At 33.6% G+C, this 25,754-nt stretch overlaps 1 protein-coding gene across 8 annotated transcripts in view; it reads right to left on the bottom strand.

Moving 5' to 3' along the window:
* Window positions 1-247: 247 nt before the first annotated feature.
* Window positions 248-25,754, bottom strand: part of TSC22D2 (TSC22 domain family member 2) — a 45,076-nt gene continuing 19,569 nt past the window's right edge. For 2 of the 8 annotated variants that reach the window (XR_015160121.1, XR_015160124.1), the window contains 4 exons: window positions 20,380-20,538; window positions 6,749-6,827; window positions 2,895-2,946; window positions 248-1,953 (listed from right to left, as the gene is read on the bottom strand). Coding sequence is in view for 2 of the 8 variants with exons in the window: in XM_086390218.1 (XP_086246344.1) it covers window positions 1,693-1,953; window positions 2,895-2,946 (313 nt within the window). In the remaining 6 variants the exon portion in view is untranslated. The remainder of the gene's footprint in view (window positions 1,954-2,894; window positions 2,947-6,748; window positions 6,828-20,379; window positions 20,539-25,754) is intronic. The other 6 variants (XR_015160119.1, XR_015160123.1, XR_015160122.1 and 3 more) reach the window with 3 other exon arrangements.

Raw genomic sequence — 25,754 nt, 5'->3', positions numbered from 1 at the left:
AGGCACCTTTCTGAATTCAAGTAAAAGTTTTGGTAGACAAGGATTTCCTACTTAAATGTCATTGACATAATATGAGTATCGAGTACAAATATTGCTCACTGTTCTTGCATTCTTTAAGTTATTTTACCTTGAAGATTTAAGAACCATCCTTAAGTCATTAGTAACAGGTTTTCATTGAAGGAATATTTGGAACTGTGAAAATACAAATCTAATCAAATTAAATTTTGAACACATATACAGCCAAATATTTCAACAAAACTGCAGTTTAATTTCAGAAAATGTGTTAAAATATATATTTATACATCAATTTCTGACATACACTTAATGTGTTAGTATACACAAAATGATGCTTTCTCTTGAAACTGTATTTATGAAATGTACATTTTAATTTAAATACTCAGTATACACTGCACTTAATCTGCATGTTGCATTTATTAAATACATTAAAATCTGCAATGTAACAAAACGTTTTCTGCATACGAAATTCAAAACACCGTTTTAAATGAACAAAAGATGGCTCACTTCATTTTTATTTTTACAACTAGTGTATAATACACTAGCTCAGCTCCACCACACTACCTGTTCGTTCTTTTTTATTTGACATTGTTCACAGACTAGTACATATTACAATAAGAGTGCTGGATAAAAACATGAGGTACGAAAGTGGTTCAAAGATTATAGGTCATGCAGATCATGCTAGACAGCAAAGAAAATTGTGACCAAGAAAACACTAAATAAAAATACATAAAGAATGTGCATTATAAAAAAAAAAAAAAAACTCCATTACACAGCTTTGCTTCTTTGGTTACAAAGTAGGTTGAACAATTTCACAGCTTTTTATTCCCACCCGAAAAAAGTCATACGAAATGTCAAAAAGCAGAGGAATCGTGGCAATTTCTCTATTAGAAAGTAGAAACAAATGAACAAAGTTTTCTTCATCAAAATAGCCCAATTATTTATTATATCACAATAACTGGTGACTACCTGTACAGTTGCACTATGTTCTTCATACTTACACTATACAAAATTTACATTCAAGCTGGGTCTTTACTACTGAAAATAAATACCGAAGGTAAATTGCCATTAGTGTTAGAAATATGCCAGGATTCTTTTGTTCAATTATTGCCTAAACATTTTATCTATTAAATGCAATCCTGTCTTTCAATTCCTTTACTGATACTTATAATTATTTCAAAAAATTAAAAAAGTTCTGTGACATTGTTCATGTACATTATGAAAATAGCAGCCCTGTAATAAATAAAACACAAATAAATGAAAACTTATGTAGGCAAATGTTACTGATATTGAAAGAAAAGTGGCTCTTTAGATGAACTGTTATTTATAATGTGATAGGAAGGCTCAGGGAAAATCCATGGGTAATAGGAAACACGGGAGAGCCACCAAAGCTCTGAAAAGACCCCACTCGTGCGCACCAGGTAAAATGCAAACTCTGCTCACTTTAATACACCTCATCTATCACTCTCCTTGTGTACTGAGGACAGAAACTGGACACCAACAGCGCTGCATGACATCTCAAAGAGAGGAAAAGCTCTTGTAGAATGATTGTCTAATACTGAAAGGGCCAAACACACAACTGAAGCATGGCTACTTGCTTTCGTATAAAGTGGAAAGAACACCAGTGGCACACAAGGATAGATTGCTTTCAGTTTTTCTTAATGAGGCAAGAAAGCTTTATGCTGAGGAGACATTCGGCTGCTGTGGAGGTTGCGTTGGCTGCGGAGGCTGTGCTATCACTGCTTGCTGTTGAGAAGTGCTACCAGGATTGGCCTGTTGGGCTGGGAGTTGGGATAATTGATCATTGTTTGAAAGAGATTTTAACAGTGCATTTTCTCGTTCAAGTAAAGAGTTTCTTTCAACTAATTCTTTTATTTGTTCCTTTAGAACTTCCACTTCTTCTCTTACTGCATACATCAAATGGCTTTTCACCAGATCCTGTGAAAAACAAAATTAGGAATATCAAAAAGAGTGAAAGGGGAAGGAGTTGCTATCTGGTTCTCCTTATAACACAAGACGATTGTGTTGTGCCTTATAAACACAAGACGATTTTATGCTAATTTTCCTGCTCTTGCTTTTTATGTTTCTACTGTTTCCTGACCAACCCTGAGGAAGATGGGGTGGAAAAAATCTAGTTCCCAACTGGGGCAGCAAGTCCAGAATTTTCTTTTCAAAGTCTGGAGTGATTTAAAAAAAAAATCAGCTCCTTAAATTGTCTATTAATAAAGCTTAGAATTAAAAAAAAGCTTAAAATCATATACTTAGATGTCAGATGAAGAGAACAAAGGAAACTAAATTGCTATTAAACTAGTTACAGTAAAGCTTTAAGAAATAAAGTGACCTGCAATTTCCAACTTCAAAATCTTAGGATTAAAAAAAAAGCAGACTAATGGCCTTTATTTATAACCTATTTATGGTTTTAATAACTTGAATCAAAATATTTTTAATAATGTTGAGTATAAATCTTTAAGAAAAAGTAAAACAGCAGAAATCAATATCAGAGTCAATAGAAACAAGTCTATTTATAAAAGCTGAGTAATACACTCTCTGTCTACTGGAGCACCAGAGAAGTCCAGGTCTCTAAGTTATTCTTGATGCTGAGATATTCAGGGGATCAAATGCATGTTGATTATATATATCCCCCAAAATGGTCCTTATCAATAGCATAACATGAAATGTAAGATGTTCAAGTAGGAAAAGTATTTACTCCAGTGGTATTTCTAGACGAAAAATTCTCAATGTTTTAGCATTTTCAACTAAATCTTATTATTGAAAAATATACTTTGGTCATCTTGGTTTAAAGAAATTAGATACTTGTTTTTTAGGACTGATAAAACCCAAGAATGTATGAAATGAGAAGACTATAAATTTTTACTTACCATTGCTTGTTCTATTTTGTTGTCAATGGCTACACCACCTCCCCCAGATGCACTGGAAAAAATTAGAATATTTCATTAAATTATTCTAAAAAAATGTAAGCTCCCTTCCAACTCTTAAAGTAAATAAAAACATTTTTGTTTTACTTAAAACCAAAATAGTAATTTAAAATAGACTATTAGTCTATTTTCAGAATTTCATACTCAGAGCTCTCACTTTGAAAATGAGGATCTCAGCAAATAGGTGACTTCTAAAAATCCTTTGTTGTTTCACTATTTCCAACTTGCCTATGAAATATATATGCTACTTTAAAAATTAACTCCCAGTTCTATTCAGGAGTTCTCAATTCAGTGACCTTAAGATATATTTCAAATGAGCAGTATCTGCTCCCCATCTCTTCATTTACTAACTATATATTCTAATTAACTTTCATGCAAAAATTTCAGTGGTTACTTATTGCAGTAAATTCAGATGATTACTCCTCTTCTATAGATTTTTATGTTTTTAATATCTCGTTTTTACATTTTAAAAACTGGCTTGTAAAAATGATTCAGAGGGCTTTTGGGCAAACAGTACTTGGAGGGTTGGTTAACCAGGAACTCAACCATCTGGCAGACCCACATGCTTTGTAGCTTGCAAAAATCTTGTACCTGGCAAAAATCACCAAGTAAGGTATGTGGTTTAGCCCAGTTTTTTCCTAGAAACAATTGGGAACAGTCTAGCTGGTAAGTACATCTCAAGTTCAAGCATCATTGTAGCATGTATATGATAATGACACAGAAGGCTGAATAATTATCCTCTTTGGCAGTTTATATTGTCCTATGTATATAGCAAGGACCTATATCCTTTTCTTGGTGTTTTTGTAAATTTTAAAGAACAGTTATTAGATTTTTCTTGCAAATATAAATCCGATATATTAATCTACTGTATCAAAACAGAAAAATGTCTTCAAATTATTTTTATGTAAAACTTTACTACACATTCTTCATTTAGTATTTAGTGATAAATTTAGGTGCTAATATATCTGAAGACTATTTTACTTTAGATGATGGGGACCCTTAATGTTATGAGGCTCAGAAATATCCTACCTGATATAGTGGTGCATTTTATATTGTAATCTAAGTAGATATGGTTACAATCCTGGTTTTGTTACTCACTACCTACCATCAGTAAATCATCTATTTAGCTTCCTCTGGCCTCAGTTTCCTCATCTGTAAAATGAAGGGGTTGGTATCTATGCCTCAGTGATCTTTGAACTTTTTAATCCTCTCAACTCTGAGTCAATGCATGGAAAACACTAAGCTTGTTTATCTGAGCATTTACAATATTAATTACAGCATACTACTTCACTTCCTGGTATTGCTAAGATGAAAAGGAGCTTCTGTATACCTAATAACTGGAAAGGATGTATAGATCATTAATACTTATATATGTTAGGCTTTAAAAGCTTGTAGAGACTAAGTATGGCTTCATGTAACTATAAACTATAGAACTATATAAACTTCAGTGTAAAGTTTAGTTCAGACACCATATGGATAAAGTCACCAATACTGGCCATAATTTGGCAAAAAAGATGGTAATAGGCATTTAGATTAGAATTTGCCTGAGAATCCTAGATTATACTTTTTTATTCTGTATCAAGGGATAACTGAAATCATTTCATGACTTAAATACAATCAATTCTTTTAATATGTCAGTTTAAAATAGAATATTGTAAATGCTAACTTTAATACCAGTTTTACATACTAATGAGCAAACAAAAAATCTAAATAAATCTCAAACTCTTAAAAGATTTCTTTTCTGATAATTAAAATAAAACCTAATCAGTTTTCAAGCCATTTCCTCAGCTAAGGAATAGTAATTAGCATCCTACTCTTTGTTGATAAAATAACCTCCAGTCCTGATGTATATATCTTCACATAGTTCCAATTCACCTGGCTTTCTTTCTACTTGTTTCTTAAGATGCTCACTGCCATCTCTTCTGGAATGCCTTCTAGTTTCCTAAGGTGAACCAATATTCCATCCCTTTTGTGGTTTCACTAAAATAATCACAAACTTTTTACAGTTCATAACCATGAAATTCTGGCCCCTTTATATACTCACTGTGAATTCTAGGAAATTATTTAACCTTCCTAGATCTCAGATTTTTTTTTTTTTTTAAATCTAAAATAAGGATGGTATCTTCAGGATTCTTGCCTGGGAAATCCCATGGACAGAGGAGCCTGGTGGGCTACTGTCCACAGGGTTGCAGAGTCGGAGGTGACTAAGCAAGGAGCAAGGATTATACCCCAATTCACAAAACTCCTGTGAGGATTAAGTGACTTTAAATACTACCACTGTTAACTCTATCAGACTTGAGCTCTTTGAGTGAGGTTCATTATCATCTTCACCTCTGTGAAGAGAACAGTGCTTGGCACATAGGAGCTCAGGTGTGTACAGAAAGAGTCAATATGACAACAGTTACTGAATATATTAGAAACAATTACTGGTTCATATTAGGAAGCCATATATTTTTTTGAGTTTAAATAAATCACTAGTTCTCCATGTGGTCCCTGGACCAGGAGCATCATCAGCATAATCTAGGAACTTGTTAGAAATGCAAATATTCAGGTCCACTCAGATCTACTTTTGAGGTGGGATTCAAAAAATCTATTTTAATAACTCCTCCAGCTGATATGCGGAGAAGGCAATGGCACCCCACTCCAGTACTCTTGCCTGGAGAATTCCAGGGACGGGGGAGCCTGGTGGGCTGCTGTCTATGGGGTCGCACAGAGTCGGACACGACTGAAGTGACTTAGCAGCAGCAGCAGCTGATATGAAAGAAACTAAAGCTTGAGAACTACTGCTTTAAAAATAAAGATACAAAATGGGCTTCCCAAGTGGCTCAGTGGTAAAAAATCTGCCTGCATGACAGGAGACTTGGGTTTAATCCCCTGGACATGGAAATGGCAACTCACTCCAGTATTCTTGCCTGGGAAATCTTGTGGACAGAGGAGCCTGGTGGCTCAAAAGAGTTGGACATAGTGACTAGGCAAGCAAGCACCAATATGGTAGTTTTAAATAAAAACAAATAGGAGGGCATTCTATTTGATGATCCCAGAACATGGGATCAATGAGGGTAATAAGGTGTTTTCTGTTGTGTTCAAAGTCAACATAGTGGTTTGGGGTTTACGATCTTTTAAAATGAGAATGATTAGCTGCAGAAGAATGAGTAATTTTCTTTTATTTGCTTCCTTGACCTAATGTTACAGTATTAGGCCTTGCTTTCTTTCTTACTGTATTCACTACACTATAACTGGACGATTAATAACCAGTTTCCGAACTTAAGTTCCTTAAGAGAAGGCTTCCTAACACTTTGTAACTATTCTGATAAACAAAAGGGGATAATTTTCATAAAGAAACTTTCTGTTTCCTATGGGTCACTGTTTTAGAATAAAGTCATAAGTGGATTAGCATTTATTAGATGAATAAAAAATTGTAGGTACTGATGGAATGGACAGAAATATAGAACTGTGAGAAAAAACACAAGAATGACTATTACTTTTTTATATAATGAATGTTCATTTCTTGGAATTGTGGCTCCCAAAGGAATCAAAAGGAGCTTGATAATGCTCTAAATAAAGTAAATTACAATCACATTCATAAGAAAAGTAAACCTTAAGAGAAAATTAAAACTTAAGTATCAGTGTAGGACGGACTTCCACGCTGTTCATCTTCTAATTTACCCCAAATGGTTCCCCACCACAGTTTTTCTCCACAGGCCTGCTTACTCTTATCACATTAGATTACTTGCAACCTCACTGAGAAGACAAGGGGCCAGATAGGAGACTCTGCTCCGTCTTCACAAGTGTCTTACATTTGCATCCTTCTTAATAGGCTAACTCTTTCATCCATGCTCTCAGCTCAGTGACTGCAAATCATCCCGTCTTTCCTCTCTAAAAATTAAAACCAGTGAAGGCAAAGTTAGGCTTAACTTGATCTCATATTTAAGAAAAATTCCTTATGAGAAATCAAAATTTTTCTTTATTAATGTGAAGAGAGACATCATGACTACTGTTTAAGATAAAAATAGTGCAAATTTCTTCACTATTACACTTTGACTACTGTTGTCTTTCTTCTCAATAGAAATGCCATTTAAAAAATTATTTTTTGGCCACACTGTGCAGCATGTGGGATTTTAGCTCCCCCACTAGGAACTGAACCCGTGACCCCTGTAGTGGAAGAGCATAGTCTAAACCACTGGACTGCCAGGGAAGTCCCACAAATGCTTATTAACAAAGCAACAAGGCAGAGGGAAGGAACACATATGACTTCTCACTTCATGGCAGCACACACATTTTAGTGAGTTCTTACTTCAGCCTGAGTAATACTCTCATTTTACAGTTGAGGAAACTGAAGCCTAGTAACTTACTCAGACACAACCCTGCTGCTGCTGCTGCTGCTGCTAAGTTGCTTCAGTCGTGTCTGACTCTGTGCGACCCCGTAGACGGCAGCCCACCAGGCTCCCCCATCCCTGGGATTCTCCAGGCAGGAACACTGGAGTGGGTTGCCATTTCCTTCTCCAATGCGTGAAAGTGAAGTCGCTCAGTTGGGTCCGACTCTTAGCGACCCCATGGACTGCAGCCTACCAGGCTCTTCCGTCCGTGGGATTTTCCAGGCAAGAGTACTGGAGTGGGGTGCCATTGCCTTCTCCAGACACAACCCTAGGGACAGGATTAAAACCTAACCTAATCAATATCAAAACACATGCTTTTCCTATCACAACATTAAGACTGTAAAAGGAAGAAAGTAACTATCTCTAATGACCTAAAGGAAATACAGAGTTGTGTGCATTGTAAAAAGTGCTTAAACTTAGTTGTGAAACCATTAAGCATGGATCCAACTATGTTCATAACATGGCATTTATCTTAGCATATTCCTAGAAGAGGTTCAGGTCTGAAAACAAGGTAGGTAGCTTCTAGGAAAAGGTACTTGCTCAGTGATCTTTAGACAACCAGCATAGTTTGATTCTCTGCTAAGGGTTAAAATGTTCTTTTGTTAGAAAGCTGAAGGTACCTTAAGACTATATAGATCCATGTGCAGAATATTATTTAAAAAATTACTTTGCTTTACTCAAAGACCCTCCTAATCTTCTCTGTTGAATCACAATACAATTAAAACTGGAATTCCACAAATCACAAAATAAAATGTTTGTGATAAGAACTTATTTGACTGAACTGGCAATCTCATACACTAAGGTTCAAGCACCTTTACCCAAACCAGGTAAAATCAATTCTTTTTAAAAAGTAGAAGCTATAGTCTTTCTTGGAGGCCAGTCCTCAGGAATCACATACTGTTTCCAATACATCATTTACAATCTTCATCCCCTTGCCCGCCACTCATAATAAGCGCTATATCATTAGTGCTAGGAATGCTTTAATTCTATCCTGGGTTACACTTTGCCTCCTCTCAAAGAAATGTGTGTTTTATTTTTAGAAAGTAATTGTTAAGTAGCTGATTGCAAAAGAAGAAATCCAATGAATCTACAGCTCAGCAAGCTTATCAAGGTTAAAAAAAAACAACAAAAAACTATCACCCTTTCCGTAAAAGGAATTTTAAAAATATTTACATTTTCTCACAATTAAGAGCAAATAATCCTCCTTCCAAAAAAGATCCTATGTAGATAAAAATTCATATAGATAGTCTCTATCTATATGAATTAAGAAGAAATAAGAAAATTAAGCTAAGAACTCAAATTGTATGTATCCTAATTATTAACCGTAAGTTCTACCAATGTAAAAACAATCTGTTTAATTTCATGGCTTAAAAAACATAGACAAAAGACCCCATGGAAATTTTTATTCTCAGTAACACAAAATAAGTGATTTCTGTGGACCATAAAAGCTATTATCATGCTAAGCAAGCAGGTAAAATGGCTATTCACAAAACTAAACGTTATCAAGTACTCAATCATACTGTGAAAAAAGCTTTTTACCAAGGAAATATTAAAAACCCAGCTAAATATACAAAGATTGATATTTGTTTTTAGCATCAATAAATACCTTGCTCACCAATGCCCTTAGCATATTTTACATTCATCTAATTAATTTCAGGTCAAAATCCTGAAATTTTCTTCCAGAAGAGAATATTTAAAAAGAGGAAAAAAGGATACACACTGTGGATTATACCAATGTCAGTTTCTGGACTTCAGGTGTTTTATATTATAGTCATGCAAAATTTTACCATTGGGGGAAGAACTGGATGAAGGGCTACATGAGACCTCCCTGCACTTTTTTTTTTTTTTGAGCAACTTATCTATAAGTATTCCAAATAAAAGTTTTAAAGGAGATACTAGTACATGGTAAAGAATAAATTCAGTGAAAGGAAAGTGAAAGTGAAGTCGCTCAGTCATGTCCAACTCTTTGCGACACCCCAACCAGGTTCCTCCATCCATGGGATTCTACAGGCAAGAGTACTGGAATGGGTTGCAATTTCCTTTCCGGGGGATCTTCCCCACCCAGGGATCGAACCCGGGTCTCCCACATTGTAGGCAGATGCTTTACCATCTGAGCCACCAGGCAAGTCAATAATCTCAGCGAGTACACACAAAAAGGTATACCATCAATATAAAGTCCCTCTCCTACCTCAGATTCCCTTTGTCCAAGTCAACCACATATATCTATCAGTGACCTTAAAAAAGTCCATTTAGGAAGGAATTCTTTACTGTTTTGGAGTGGGAGAGGCCTTTCTAACTATAGGCCTCAAAATATATGAAGTACTTCTATAAATCTGTAAGACAAGAAGCCCCAGTAGAAAAATGGGTAAAATACACATGAACATTCAACAAGACATTAAAAATACTCTATATCTCATAAAAAAATATAGACTAAAACTATAATATGTGATATTATTTCCCTAAACACACTGGCAAACATATTAAAATTTAACGCAAAATTAGTGAGGTTGTGGGAAAATGGGCCTTCTCTTACTGTGCTGGTGAAAAATGGTATAATGGTATAATCCTTACAGAGAGCAATTTGGTTACATCTAATAAATTTTGCACATACATACACACCCTCACTCTTCAAGTCAGCAATACTACAAGTAGGTATTTATCCAACAGATATTTTTACATACATAGGAAAAATGTACTGACAAAACTACTCATTACAACGTTGTTTGTAATAGCAAAGTTTCTGACTAGCAATAGGAAAGGGCTTAAATAAATCATGGTATAGCCATTCATTTAATACTAGTCATTTAGTAAGAGAAAAAAAAAAAAAAAACCCACAACGGTGCTGTTCTGTGTACTGAGATGGAAACTGGGAAACTGTATGATGTGTATGTATTATCATTTATGTGAAGAAGGAGATTATGTACTGCATATTATGTATATGCAGACAGACCGGAAACACACACAAAGAAAGTTATCTGTTTGTAAAGGCGGGCACAAGGGGAACAGGGATTGAAGGCTACTTTCACGCACTTTGAAGAATACTGAAAAACATTTTCCAAAATGAAAATGACTCATAAAGGAGTTATTACAGTGTGAACTTAAGACATGACCAAATGGCAGACAGGAAACAAGAAAGGAAGAAAGGAGGGAAGAGGACCAACAACTCCTCTTGCTTTTGGAACTTTTTCTTTCTGAAATATTAGGTACTATGTTTAACACAGGAAACTATTAATATACATGATACTTGTGATTTGCAAAATTTATTTCCTTGGCTTAGGGTGAATTAAAATCACTTAAAAACATAACTCCCAGTATAGTTATTTCTGTTTAAAAGTGATGCTGGTAACTAAATTATAAAAGTCTCTCGGATAAGTATCTAAGATACAACGGGCTACATAAGCTTACACAGTGTTGCATTAAAAAATGAATTCCAAATAAAGCATTGGTAAGATCTTTTTTACTTTTTACACTTCAAAGTTATGATATTTTGGAGGAATTATTATTTGATAGTAAAATTCTGATATAATTAGATAGATATTTTTCTTGAGCTACTCTAAGGAAACAACTTAAAAACTAGCCAAACTATTTTTCTGTTAAAACAGTCAAGATGTAAGATATAAAGATTTAGTCACGAGACTTATATAAAAGGAAGACAGCATAGCAATTTTACCATTACAGTCCAAACATTCCAATACACTAAGAAAGTTTAACATTCTATTACTTCAAGTTAAATACTTAAATGTAGTAAGTACATGAAAAATCATATCTACATAAGATAAATTACATAAGATAAATGAGCTTATGCACTGTTATTTCTTATTAGACTAGCATAAGGCAAGGTTTGACACAATGAAAAAGTTATTTCCTTCCTCTGAGTCAGACTGAAAAAAGAAGGGTGTGAGAAAGGGGTAGGAGGAGGGTAGCATTTTCCCCAATGTTGGAGTGCTTACATTTAAAGGAGACTCTCTTGAAAGAGATTTCATTTTACTGTTTACAAAGCAGCAACTGGTAATTTGGTGATAGCGTAATTACAGGGGAGTGAAGGACACATAACAGAGGTGTTTAAGCCCAAATTTAAAATTTGACACTACAGTCCTGGCTAACTTTACTTCCTGGAGACTGGGAAAACAGTATACAACCGACAATTATCTAGACTGAGATGTACACTGGTATCTGAGAGTGAAAAAAGAAGGAGAGAGATTAGGAAGGTATTTTTCCCAATTTATGTTTAGAATAACTAACAAAAACCTATTTAACCTAGTTATACTGAAAAATAACACAGTGGATATAGTTCCATATATTCATTTTAGATATTCTAAAGCCATTCCTTTTAGTCTGCCGGGATAGAAGCTGATAGTTAATCAACATCTAAAAATATGAGAATTTGGAGATTAAAGTACCATATAGGTTAACCTAGTAAAAGTTCTATGGTTTCTGATACTGATTTTAAGACCTATCTTTCCTACAAAAAACAAAACTTCAGTAGAAGAGAAAAAGTCAATAAAAATTCTTAATATGAATGAAGACATTACAAACACATAAAAGCTCAAATTTTTCCAGCTGTGTTAGGAAAAGGATAAAGATTAAGAAAAAGACTTTCAGGGAAAGGACTACGTTTAACAGCCATTTTGTAGTTAAGATCAATGCTCCTTTAAATGGTTAACAATATGGCATTCCTTCCCTTTGACTATGAGTAAATAATAACACTGTCACCAACTAAGGCAATTTTCATGGTGTAAGTATATGAAAATGAACAAAACTGGAGAAAGAACATAAAAAAAAAAACAATGCCAAGGGCAATAAAAGCAAAAATGTAAAGTTCTTTAAGATTTACATTTCATTTCAGAGGCCAAGAAGCATTGAATAAATTTTTACCTAGCAGTGGGCCTATTATAAAACAATCTTTTTATGTAGCTAAATTCATCTACAATTTTTAAAGTAACTTCGAATTCTTCAGCAATCACATACAAACGGGCCAAAGTGTGTGTGGCAGGAAAAGTGGGGGAAGAATCAGGAACTAGCTTACTATATGTATCTCTACTGCTAACCTTTACATTATCCCACCTCACCTCCCCCCAATTCCAAATGCCTGCAGCTTTTGAACTGAAAAGCCTAAACTTCTTAAGATGCTCCGCGGTTTACTTTTATTCTCTTTGTTGATACTGCTTCTCACTCTTTAAATACTCTACCATTCTTTTAGAGCTTTCTGTGCAAATATTTTCTCTTCTGGAAAGCCTTCTGTAACTCTTCCAGAAGTAATACAGTAAGTCATGCTTCACACTACACTTGCAGCACTCCGCATATAGGGTGTGTTCTAACAGTTTCATCAATCTTCTACCACACAAAAGCGCTAACAATCTACCATAGGGCTGGCAGACATTTAATAAACAATGCTATACGACTAAGGACTCAAAACCTGTATACTTGGAATTTGAGTCCTGAATACCTTACCTGCTATGCTGACTCTGGGGCCTTTTTTTCGGTAAAGTTGTAACACAAAGTAGCTGTACTGGATCACCTCCAAATCATTTCCTACACTTAACAACAAAACTTTTCCAACATTCCTTGGTATTTAATAAACTTGGGTAACGCTACTATTTTAACCAAACACAAAACAAATAATTGAGGAAACATTCCTTACTCTCATTTCTCATTTTCAATTTGAAACTAAACTTGCTATACGTTCTTGCTAGTATTAATGAAATACTCCATACACCTAGGTAATTCAAATACCTTTGGTGGTAACAGGTGATAAATCCTAAACAAACTTCTGCCTCTTATTTCCTAACAGCCAAATCTCAGTAACATTTACCTTTCTAGATGACACTTTTGTAAAAAAATAAAAATCGAATCTGTCTCCTCTGCACACACACAACGCTCAACAAATATTGGGTGAAGAACATGAAGTTAGATAGTGTTCATCACAGAGAAGACCACTAGATGTGGAATTAGCAAATATACATTGCAACTTAGCCTCACCTCAGGTTTACTATGTCCAGAGGCAAGTTACTCTTATTGGGCTTTTTTCCTTCATCATTTAGTTTTAGAGACTTATGAAATACCCTAACTACTTCAATGTGGTGGTGTGTGTGTTTGGATGGGTATGGGAGGGGAGGGAAGGGACGAGGGGTGCAGATTCAGTGAGAAGAAAGGATAGTAACATTCAACTCAAGTCTTAAAAAAGTTACCCAAGGAAGTAAAGGAGTAAAGGGAATAGCTAGACACTGTAAAATGCTTGGTCACAGGGATTAAGCAAGGGAAAACGAAAGTTTTATAACTCAAGCACAGAGAATCTTTGAGAAATCAGAGGGATGATAAAAATGAGAGTCACCTATAACATAGAAAACACCAATGACTGCAATTTTTAGTATGGAGCAACTCAGGAGTGGGGAGATAGTTAATGAGTCATAAGAAAGATTGTTAAGATTTTTTGAGGGGTGGAGAGTGAGTGGCAAAGAAACTTGCAGATGGAAATGAGACATTTTAAGCTACATTTGGGACTGCTGACTCTAGGATATAGATCACGATGGAGAAACAAAAGTTGAGAAATAAGGTTACTAGGAATAGGTATGTAGAACTCCATAGAGTAATCTCTGGCAAGGAGTCTAGATTTGAGAGTTGTCAGAATGTGGTAGGTAGCTCCAACTGTAAGAGATAAGTCTAGTTAAAGAGTGAAGACAAACAGGGCCAGGACACTGGAGAAGATCAGCAGGTAAAAAGCTAGAAGAAGGGCTGGGAAGAAACTACCCTTTCTTGAGAAAACTAATTATTTCTTTCACTGAATAGCCTCATAATTGTCTCTTCTTTCTCAAGCATTCCACATATTAATTTTTTAAACTACGCAGCTATTCTTGAACAAATCCTCTCAATCCCATTTCCACAATGAGGCCTAACCAAATGAGTCAAAATGAGACTATCCCCTTGAATATCAAATGTCAAATACCAGTGAAGAGATCATAATTTTTGCTTGTCTTACAGCTAATCTCTTCATTTATGCCTGCAGAGATGTTATTTAAAAAAGCTTTTATAGAAAAAGCGTAATTCTATGGACAATATATTTGACAAAGTAAAACTGATCAGGTTAACCATTAGGGTTATCTGACTAAAACTCAGCTTTTGTTCCCAGGTTAATAATTAACCTTTCTTTACTATATTATATCCCTTCCTAATTGTCCCCAAAGTCCAAGAATAGTAATAAATAAGAATGGAGGTTATCAAGGAACTGTTTCAAAATAGGGATAAACCCAGAAGAATAAAAGTAAAAGTATCATGAGGTTTTTAAAGAGATCGTTGTTTCATTATGAATTAGACTAAAGGGACAGCTCCAAGCATGGTCATTACCCTTCAATAAAGTGAAGAGAATACTGTATCAGGGGAAAAAAATCTGGTCTGTTTTACTTTTAATAAATCAATTATTTTGGGATGTTTTAAAAATATAGGTTGGCCTGGGTTTGAGCAAAGAATTAAGTTGCTCATCTTCAACAAATCTAAGAAGAGTACTGTGAAGGCATGCCCTGAAGATTTAAAACTGTCTAGGTTGTCACTTCACTACCGTTTGGCTTAACTGGCTTTTGCTCTCTGCTTCACTCTGGGGTAAGACAGTTGACTTCTTAGTAGCTGCCTAAGCAAAAGGCTGAATTCTCCAAGAGTAATAAAGGGGGTTAAGAACATAGGCTTTAGAATTAGACAAGCTCGTTTTAAAATCCCAACTCCACTACTTACTAATGAGGTGTCTTACCAAGTTAACATACTGAAACCAGTTTCCTCATCTGTAAAATGGGTCATGGTTTGTACCTACCATAAAGGATTGCTGTAAGGATTATATGAGACTTTTTACAATAGTAGTACTTAAAATTTTTTTGTTCCTCCTGTTGTTTGGATCAATTTGGATTTTGACAGTGTTTAAGGTTTACTATCCCAGTGTATCTTGGATTAAAAATGAAGCAGTAAGGTATAAACAAAAATTATGATTAGTATTAAGAAACAGCCTTTATGGTCTTTCCCAAAGAAAAATAATGCTAGTTATGCTTTCAATCTACTTGATTTCTTGTACTTCTTTGATTATTTTGTACTCTTTGTTAAAGATTCAATGCAGTCACAAAATATATGCTAATAAAAATTGTTTGACTTGAGATTTAAACTCACATCAATGTTTATGAAGCACAGCATTCCTGTGAATTGAACATCAGTAAAATTCTTTGATCTTTGATAGACTCTTAAAGTTTCATTGTTTAGATATAATCTTAACTTACTGTAAAAAACTTTTCCAAAGGCCACTAAAATGTAACTTAATCAGTTTAATCCAACATAAAAATTTCCAAAAACCAGTTTAACCAAAAATATGTTACATGACATTTCAACAATAAATATTACTAAAAACTCAAAAGAGTGGGATAAAGTGTTGTTTTGCTTCTAAACTACATTTCCCTTAGTTGAGAATCACTGCTTTAGAATTACTTAACTCAAAAAGGGATCTGGGACAATAAAGCAAAGTATAAAGTAGCAGTATTATAAAATTTAAAGGGTTACAAGGTTTTCTCACTCATGGAGAAATGCAGTAAAAAATGCCCATCTTCAGCGGCAAAAGTTTTAACAGCTAATTACTTTTTCTCATTTCTTCTTTTTAATCTGGGCCGTTGGCAGTGAAACTGTCATGTCCTAACCACTGGACCAACCAGGGACTCCTTGCTTTTTCTCATTTCAACCTAGATCCATATCCTGAATTATTACAGGCAATAACAATTCTATAAAATAGACATGACTAGTGACAGAACTTTACAATAGTTTGTACACATCAATTTATGTAAAATTTTTATGATGGTTTCTAGACTTACATCATGACCTGAAATTTGTTAAATCAATTTAAATTCTAGAGATAATAAAATGAAATGGTATGCTTTACCAACATAATCTTTGCCCTCTTCCTTTCTTGCCAATAGGCCCTATCCCTCTGACTCTTCCATAAATAACTGTTTTTGTTGTCTTCACTGAATGTTCTTCTTCTTTGAATTAAACCTTAAAGGTAGGAACTGCGTCTATCTCGAGGGTCTACTTATTACAACACTCTGCATATAATTGACATTGAACATTTAACTGAATGATGGAATAAAACATATAGTATTTAATATATTATCTAATTATATGTTGTAAGTTCAACATGAACTTATGGCAAGTTGAGCTTACTGTGCTGGGAAAAAGAGTTAAGAAATCAACCAGATACTTAAACTGTTAGAAACTAAAGATATCACAGGAACATAATAATAAAGAGAAGGCTTCATTAGAATTTTTTTTCCTCCCTGACAAAGTCAGCTTAAATAAAAAGCCAATAAACTTTTTTCTGATATTCCTTTCATCTGGTTGTTATTCACTGAAAAGGAAGAAAGTGTAACAGTTTCTATATAACATAGGCAACCAAAGTAGAGAAACTCTAAGTATGAGGAAAAGTCAGCGCTATGGATTTTCAGGTTACTTCTGACAAAATTAAGCCAGTGAAATTTAGCAGTTCTATGGAGATGACAAAATCATAGTAGACTTTGTGGGAAAAAAGTTGGACTTTAAAATTCAATCATCGGGAAGAAGAAAACGAAACCAAAGGCTATCCTGAAAGTGGAAAGAGGAGTTCAAAGCTTGCTGGTTTGGTCAGGTCAGAGAAAGCTGACAACTCAAACTGTCATGTCTTTAAGTGTGTATCATGAACAAGCAAAAGTTCTAAGTGAAGTAGATCCAGGATTCTGAAGAAATTCAGATATACTTCACTCTTTTTATACTGGGGATCAATGCACATATAAAGGAGTCCCATGAAACCCTCGTATCACCTCTAGAATCAACAATTAGGAAGAGAGGAAACATCCTGCGATCTCTAAGATGTTAAGCAATGTCTCCTTATCCACTGAAAAAGAGCTTCAGAACTAAAAACCATGACTCATGGCCATGAACTGGAACCCATATTCTTGACTACAGCTGCTATGAAAACTAACAGAACTAACTACAGAATATTCTCAGTTCAATGTTTCCATAGAATTTGTAGTACAGCTTACATTTTTACATGAACCTAACCTCTCTACTAAATCTTTAAATGATGGCAAGGTATTTTTCTGCTTCACATTTTAGAGTCTCTGCTATACAAGGGTTTATAAAGGTTTAAACATGAAATGGAAAAAGAAAGAAGACCAGGAAGCTAAGATAAACATCACTGGAGGTGTTCAAAGGCTAGATGACAACTTGGAAGGTATGTGGTAGACATAATTCAAGTATAAGACAAGTGGTTTGACTAAGTGACCACTACATTCCCTTCTAACTCAGATTTTTAATTCTAGACTCAGAAGTGGTACCAAATAAAAGGTTTTTGCTCTGAAGTCATACCCAGGTTTGAATCCGCATTTGATTTTACGATATGACTTCACACCAATTATTTAGCCTCTCCAAAGGATAATAAATAGGACCAGATGCTAGGATTCAGTGAGATAATGCATTTGTGTCTGGCACATGGTAAATACTTAACACGTTAACTACATAATTTATATTAGTAAGGTACAGTTTCATTTGTTTTTGCTTTAAGCAGTAATATTATCATAGATTTATTAAGCCATATTTAGACACAGGAACTCTGTTACAAACACTTAAAAACAGGCTAAAGGTTATAAGGTTTGGAGTTCATCTGAAGATAAAATTAAACCAATGAAAAGGACTTGCACCAAGTAGTTGCTCAACAAAAAAAAATCCTGTTTTTCTGAAACCCCAAAAATAAATGTTACATAAATATTTTAAAAGTAAATATAAAATAGGTTTCTTAATGGTTATCCACAACTAAGGGCAAATGTGATGTAGCTTAGTAAGGGGTTTTACATTTGACTCATCTCCCTATCCCAAAATTTGCAGTCTGAAGTAGCCTTTTAAACTGCTGATAGTGTTTCCTATTTATAGATCCTAAATACTAAAGGATGAACTCCTTAATGGTTACACTTAGTATAATACTATTCCAGTAAGTACTAAAACTTTCTAATACATATATACTTGTTTATAATTATAAGCATTAAATTTAAGTGGATGTTATTTTACAATGCAATAAATAATTTTAGATAGTAAGCAACCTAACAAATTTATTTTTTGGCAAGTGCTTTAAAAGATGGTTTTATAATGAGGATGACCCCCTGCTACTAAATTCAAAGGAAGTCAAAATTATGTATTCATATCTTCATACAATATGATATTCTCCCTTATCTTATCCTTCAAGTTTTCCAGGGTTACTCTCTAGACCTGCATACAACTGAGAGCCCAGATTCCACTTAGAAAGCTAGATCTGAACCCTAGTTTCACCACTTAATGGCTATGTGACCTGAGAAAGTTCCTTAATCTAAGTTTTCACTTTCCTTCTCTATAAGCTGAGGCTATTCATAGTATATATACATCTGCTGTGAAAATTAAGTAACAGGTCAAAAATACTTGGCATGATATCATGTTGCATATTTTTACTTAGCAGTCCCTGACATATAGTAATCCCTAAGTAGCAAAAAAAAACAACTACTCTGTGGAGAAATTCAATCAGCACTTGATCACAGAGACTCAAAGGATATACTCTAAACTAAAAGCAATTAGGCTCTGATTTGTTTCATCAGTCTAATGATCACTCATAATAAACTAGCCTTGGATAAATATCAGTAAGAGTTACAGATTGGTGTACTCATTAAAAATTTCTTTCATAAGTCATGTATTTGGGTGTCTAACAAGGCCTGTTCCTTAGACACAAACATTCACTAGCAATGTTACCCAACTATTTTTGAAAACCTGGCAAATGCTCTGAACCTTTCACTGAAAACATACATAATGTTCTATCCAAAATTCCACAGGCTTCATGACCCTCTGAAGCCTACCCACTGACTACTAAATATAGATACCTTACTAAAGAAATTAGAACTTATTAAAAAATAAAATGAAAAACATATATAGAATAAGGGACAACTGCTATTAGTTTGTTGTATTTTCTTCCAGACTACCACTGATTGCTATTACTGGTTTAAGAAACTTAAGTTTGTATACAAAATCTGATCAAAATGAAGTCATGGAATACTATTATCTGAAGCAATTTAGAATATAATTAAAAAGAATTAGTATGAATGTGTACAAAAGAATAACATACTTCTGATTAAGATTAAGGTTAGAAATAGATACCATAGTCTATTTAGATGATGCTTTTCAAATATCTGACAGGCTTGCAAAATGTGTGTACCATATTTTAATGAAAAATATTAATTCTAATATTTTCTGTATAACTTTGGAAATGTATCTTAGCATAGATTCTTTTTCTTCATATGCAAAATATGATGATCAGGTTGAGGATTAAGATATCCTAAATCTAAACTGTATTATCTAATCTAAACCATTTTATTTTAAGAGTTCCCCTACAAAATACAGCTATGTAAAACAAAGCAAAATTAGAAGACCTATTATAACACAAGTTTACAAATTTCTGCTTTCTAAGCAGAACACAATTCTGAAAGGAAATGTTTTTTCAGGGTATACAAATAATGTATAATGACTTCTGATATATTATTTTCATTTGATATTATCATCTTAGGTATTCTCAAGAACTGAGAGAGTTTCTTCAGCTTTCATTTTTAGAGACAGCATGAAAAATGCCTTTTTTATGAAAAATAAAATCCTATAAGTAATTAAATTATAGTTTATGAAAAAGATGGATGTAAAACTTCTATAAAAGATCAGTATTTCTCAAATATTTCTTGGGATATTAACTAGAAGGTATATGGGGTCCCTAATTATATCGTAAGCATCCACAGCAGATGCGATAGCAATATTTAAATAATCATACTATGATATAGGATGTCACTTTATTTTTTAAACTGTTTATTAAATACCACTGCAAAGATACAGCCTGAAAGGATTACATACTCCAAGTATTAAAAATTCCAAGTTTTAACGTATATATTTAATACTATACTCTTACGTTATACAATGTGCTCAGTTTGTTCATAAATATTCATCTCAATACAATAACATCAGGTATAATACATAAAATCTAATCCATTAAGTCTTACCAATTTATGACCTGATGAGACACTCTTGTGGACAACATTCAGTCCTTAGAAGCTAGAATAACCCTTCAACCATGTGAGGGCATCACAACTTTTAAACTTTCGGCTTTCGATCATTATTATGTCACATTCCTCCTCCGATGCTGAATTCTAAAAAAAATTCTAGCAAAGAGTTTAAGTAAATAAGTGTTTTAATCAAATAGCCTTTAAAAATCTTTTATAGCAAAGGTTTATGTTCTACCATGATTACACAACTGATATTTTGTACTTTTTTTTAAAATGTAAAATAATTTCATATTTGATCTGGATACTTCAAGCTTTAAATAACATGGACTTTCAGGCCATCAGGAATACTTGTCAGTAAAGAGTCAAGTAGAAATGTAACCCATCAAAGGTTTAAGATCATGATCCAGAAATTATGATTTAACACCATAACCTGGTATAGATAGCTTTGTAGTTCTGCAGAATGGCACTTGAGTTATACTGTTTGGTCCACAACCATACCAGTTTCTAGACTTACACAGCACAGGTGGCTGGATCAGTAATATCTATATGAATCACTAAATGCTCGAGACAGCATTCAACTTAATACCTAAATCCAAGTCTATCTTTATCATCACCAGTTTTAAAATTAGACAACACGATGGAAAGAATAAAATTTTAGTACGTGTTTTATGTAATAGATATAACAATCTATCCTACTCGAAAGTAATCCTACTGCTCATCTGTGTATGCCGCTGCTGCTGCTAAGTCCCTATGGGCATGGAAGAAAATATGGGGATAGGAAGATTAAATAATTGTAAAAATTACTTCATTGAGAATATAATCTTAAATTTATTACATGTTTATAAAAAAGCTTTCAATTGGGTACCTGTTTTAATCATTAGAAGGTAATATTATCATTTTCTGCTTGAATTTTCTGTTTGATAAGAATGTTGATTTATAATTTTAGTCAGCAGTAATCCATAGAAAGGGAACCCACACATTTATGGGCACATTTCTGCCTACATCAAACCCCTAAATAAAATGGCATAATGAGGTAAAGGGGAGGGGGAAAGAGGAAAGCCCTTATTGAGGAAGATTAGATGTGCAAAGTTATAAAAAGCTCAAAGACAGCATTGTAAAGGAAACTCTGCAGCCATCTCCAGAGATATTTGACCCAAATATAGGGGGCTGAAGTTACGTTGTTATAGATTTTAACTTTTAATGTTAAATTTTCTATTAAATACACACGGTCATTTAAAAGTCTTCTATATAATCTGAAGGTCTACTTGAATTTTTTCAATTTACAAATATAACCTTTCCAAATGTAACCTGACAACACATTTGACTTCAACAAAATCAAAGATTTTATTTTCAAAGGACAGCCTTACAATGTAATCACCTGGTGAAGGCAAAAATCCATATTTATTAGGATAAATAATAGTTGAAGGTTGTGGTCATTTCATCAACATTACTATCAAAATGCTTTTAGAATGTTTTTATGCAACTCTCATCTCCTATCAACCAAAATTCTACCATAATTTAAAAAATAAAATAAGTTACTTTAATGATTTACTCTTTTGAGGGACAAGTCCCATGAGAAGATACAATACACAGACATATTTAGCAAAGTAAATGGTTCCTGAACTATATAATCAGTAATGCTGGTAAGCTGCTTGTCTGTAAGACTTTGATGAACTGGTCATTTAAATGGCAGACTACTCGGTCTTTTAGTAAAGGACCTACCAACAAAAAGCACTGTCAAGATAAATGCCTGGAAAAAAAATCTCTGAAAGATAGAATTAAACCAGCCATATAAAGCAGATTTAATTATTTGTACTGTGTTATAAAAATGGTACTTTAAGGTTGCGTGCACCATACAAATGTATGGGACATTTAGGATGTAAGAGTTGTACACATTAAAAATATATAAAACTTCTGTGTCAATTTTTCCCCAAGCATGCTTTCTCAAAATTAGTTCCTACCAAGAACAAGGCTCACAACTGAAGAGTTTCAATCACTAAATTCTAACATGTAGGAAATTCTTATTAAAAATTTGAAATAAAATTGAGTAAATAAAGTGCTTGTAGATGAAAAGAGTTAAGATTAATTAGATATCCTTTAAAATTTAACTTAGAATTCTAAAAGTGAATATTTAGAAGTTATTCATAAGCTTGAATCTCTGGCAAGATTGCTATAAAAAACAAATCTTGAGTATTTCCTATAGTTATCACTTCATTCTTTAATTTTTGAGGAAAAAATTTCTACTGAACTGAGAATGAGCTATTAAACATTCTTTTAGCCCAGCAAGAACCAGGCTAAAGTTTACAATCATTTACCTAATTTTATGGCAAACTTGTATTAACAGAATAAAAGAGTGAGCATAGGGGCAAAGAGGTAGACCATTTGCAATTTCCAAGTCATTATTTGAAAACTTGTAAGTGAAATCAGACAAATCTATATATGAGTTCCTAAAGGAACTTGCTATTTGAATGCATGTGCTTAGCTTCTTTTGGTACAAAATTTCACTTTTAAAGTATAAACAACAATTCTTTAAAAAGTTCACTACACGGTTCTGAGATTTCCTACATATTATAAAAATCAATGCTTGCTTCTCTTTAAAAGGTCAGAAATGCTTATTTTTTAATGGAGAAAGGGGGGATATGGAGCAACCCCTCATGCCCGATAATTACATACGGACTTTCCATATGTATAAGAGAAACCAGGCTAGAAACATCAAAGATAAACTTATGGGAAAAAAATCGGTCCAAATGTACCTAGTAGAATAAGAATACTGGAAAGACAGTATTTCAAGAAATTAACATATAAAAATAATATAGCTTTGGGAAAATAAGCTTTAACAAGACAGTTATAGACAGACATATCTATCATGTTTACTCACAATGATTTATACTTCTCTTTCAAAAAAAAAGTTTATACGGGATACCAAAAAAAACCAAAAAATTGAAATTGAAATTCTAGACTTTAAAAAAAAAAAAAAAAAGAAAAGAAACAAGTGTGAATACTTATTAACCATTATTTTCTTTTGAAGTTTTGAAATACAATAACAAACAGCACAGAGGTTGATAAAGACAAAATTTTCTGGCATCATTTAAGATGAAACAGTGACTTGAGATAGGAAAGCCACCTTAAAAAAAAAAAAATTTGAAATTGGGGGTGGGAGAAGATAAAAATGGAAAAACAAAGTAAGTGGAAGCCAGCAATGTATTACTCAAATATATGCAATAACATTCTGCAGGCTTTGTTAACAGAAAGCTGCATATTTGACTTTGAGCTTAACTGTTAAGAACAGTTAACATAAAGCAAATAGAACTGTTCTTAAAATTTTAAATATCATCACATTATGTGTAAGAGTTAACATCTAATTTTGTGAAACAAACTATGTTATGACCATTCCAGACATGTATTTAGCAACATTTTCTGGACTAACTTAGTAATATCTTAAGAAACAGCTGCTGTAAATACAGAAATTTTCTGAAGATTAATGGTTAATAGACACTGTGAACAGGAGTGGGATTAGTCAAACACAACAACTCTTTTTCCCTTCTTGTTCTCCTTCTAATAGTGCACAGGGCTAGAAGGAGAATACTTCTTTACCTTGATATTACCACCAAGTAGACATGTAGAAAGATGTTTTTGGCTTCCAGGATATAGGTTACACCACCACTATTTCCATGCCAAATATCACAATTAAATTAAAAACTAAAAAAAATACCATGCAGACCCTCCAAATCTTTTCCTATTTATAACTAAAATCTTTACACTTTGACAATAACCAGGAAACAAAACAGCATAAAAATGCTATTTGAGGATATCTATCAATGAATACATATTCTAAATTATTACCATCTATCTAAATTTACTTGTCAAACGTGGAAAATGTTTTAGAAGTCGTCAAGTAAAACCTAAACATAGAATCTAATTTCTGGTAGCAAATGCATATAAATGATCTATGGCAATCACAAAAATCTAACACATTTCCTGATCTGCATGATTTAGAATATTAGTACAAGTACATGCACACACACAAAGAATGTCAGCTGGAATGGAATCAGTCATTTCTCTTGTCTAACTACCTACAAACCCAAATCTTGCTGAAAATAAAAATATTAAAGTAATTCCACTTAATATTTCTTTCTTCTCAATAGGTTGCCAAAACTATCTGCAGGTTTCAGTACATAAAAGAGGTATGAATTCATATTTTTAAACTCTTAGGAACTAGAATGGAAAAAAACCTCCAAACAGATGTTGTATGTTTGATCTGGTTCAACAATTTCAGGCTATATTTGAATTTCCTTGTCATCTGAACAAATTCAGTCAGAGTCTTTTCTTAAAAAGCTTTGCTACAGAGTTCTAGATTCTGTAGGAAAAAAAGAGATGGGTTTAGCAAATTACACACACATTGTTCTGTTCAAGGGTTTGATTTACTTAAAATCTATTTGGTGAAAAGTTAAACAATTAATATCAACAATAATAAAGAGACCTTACCAACTATTCCCATGTTTTAAAACTGCTTTTCAAGTTTCATCCTAAGAATAACTATCATGACCTTTCAGAGTAGGTAGGTTGTGGTGACTTATATGGAGAAAATTTACTAACTAAAGAGGAAGGTGGTAAGCACATGCACAAAGAAGCATATCATAATCGATGAGCAGTTAATAATTTCTCATCACCAATTCTGAAGTCCAGTCACGTGCTGAAAATAGTATCAGCATGTCAGGTGTCCCATTTCCGTTAGTCACAGAAAAGCTGACAGGAGAACAAATACTTAGGATCCACTGAAACACCACTTCAGACAATGAGATACAGATCTATGGTTAAAAATCTGGCAGCAAACAATCCACCTTAGGCAACTATCACAATAAAACTAGGAGGATAAAACAGACTACAAAGGACAGCAAGCACGTATTTTGTAAACCGAAGTGGTGAGTAAGAAATGTCTTCAAACTATACTATTTTTCTCTACTTAATTAAAATCCCAGCTTAATGTATAAAAAACATAGTACAGAAAAAACTGGTATATGAATATACCTCAATTTCTCTTGTAAGGGATATACCCTCATTAATATCTGCATGTTCTTCCTTTGCTACTCCTTACTGAACTTTAAGAAATACGATTCTTCTTAAAAACTTCTCCAATCCCAGTAGTTGTTTTAGCTGGATTCTAGTCAGCACACCCTTTCATCTCTCTCCTTCCCAACCCCTGTAACATAGACTGTAAAAAGACACGCATCTGTAAAAAGGCAGATGCATTTTCCCCTGTTATTCAAGCAGAACACTGGTACTTCCTTTTTTAGTGACTATTTAAACAATCTTAAAGAAGACTGATACAACATTTATTTACATAAGACAGGAGGAAAAAAGACAAATGTTTC

Source organism: Bos grunniens, chromosome 1, assembly GCF_055505025.1.
Source record: "Bos grunniens cultivar Pamir isolate PY7600 chromosome 1, Bosgru_T2T1.0, whole genome shotgun sequence".
In the NCBI taxonomy this organism is placed as follows: domain Eukaryota; kingdom Metazoa; phylum Chordata; class Mammalia; order Artiodactyla; family Bovidae; genus Bos; species Bos grunniens.
This window is presented reverse-complemented; position numbering and strand designations above follow the sequence as displayed.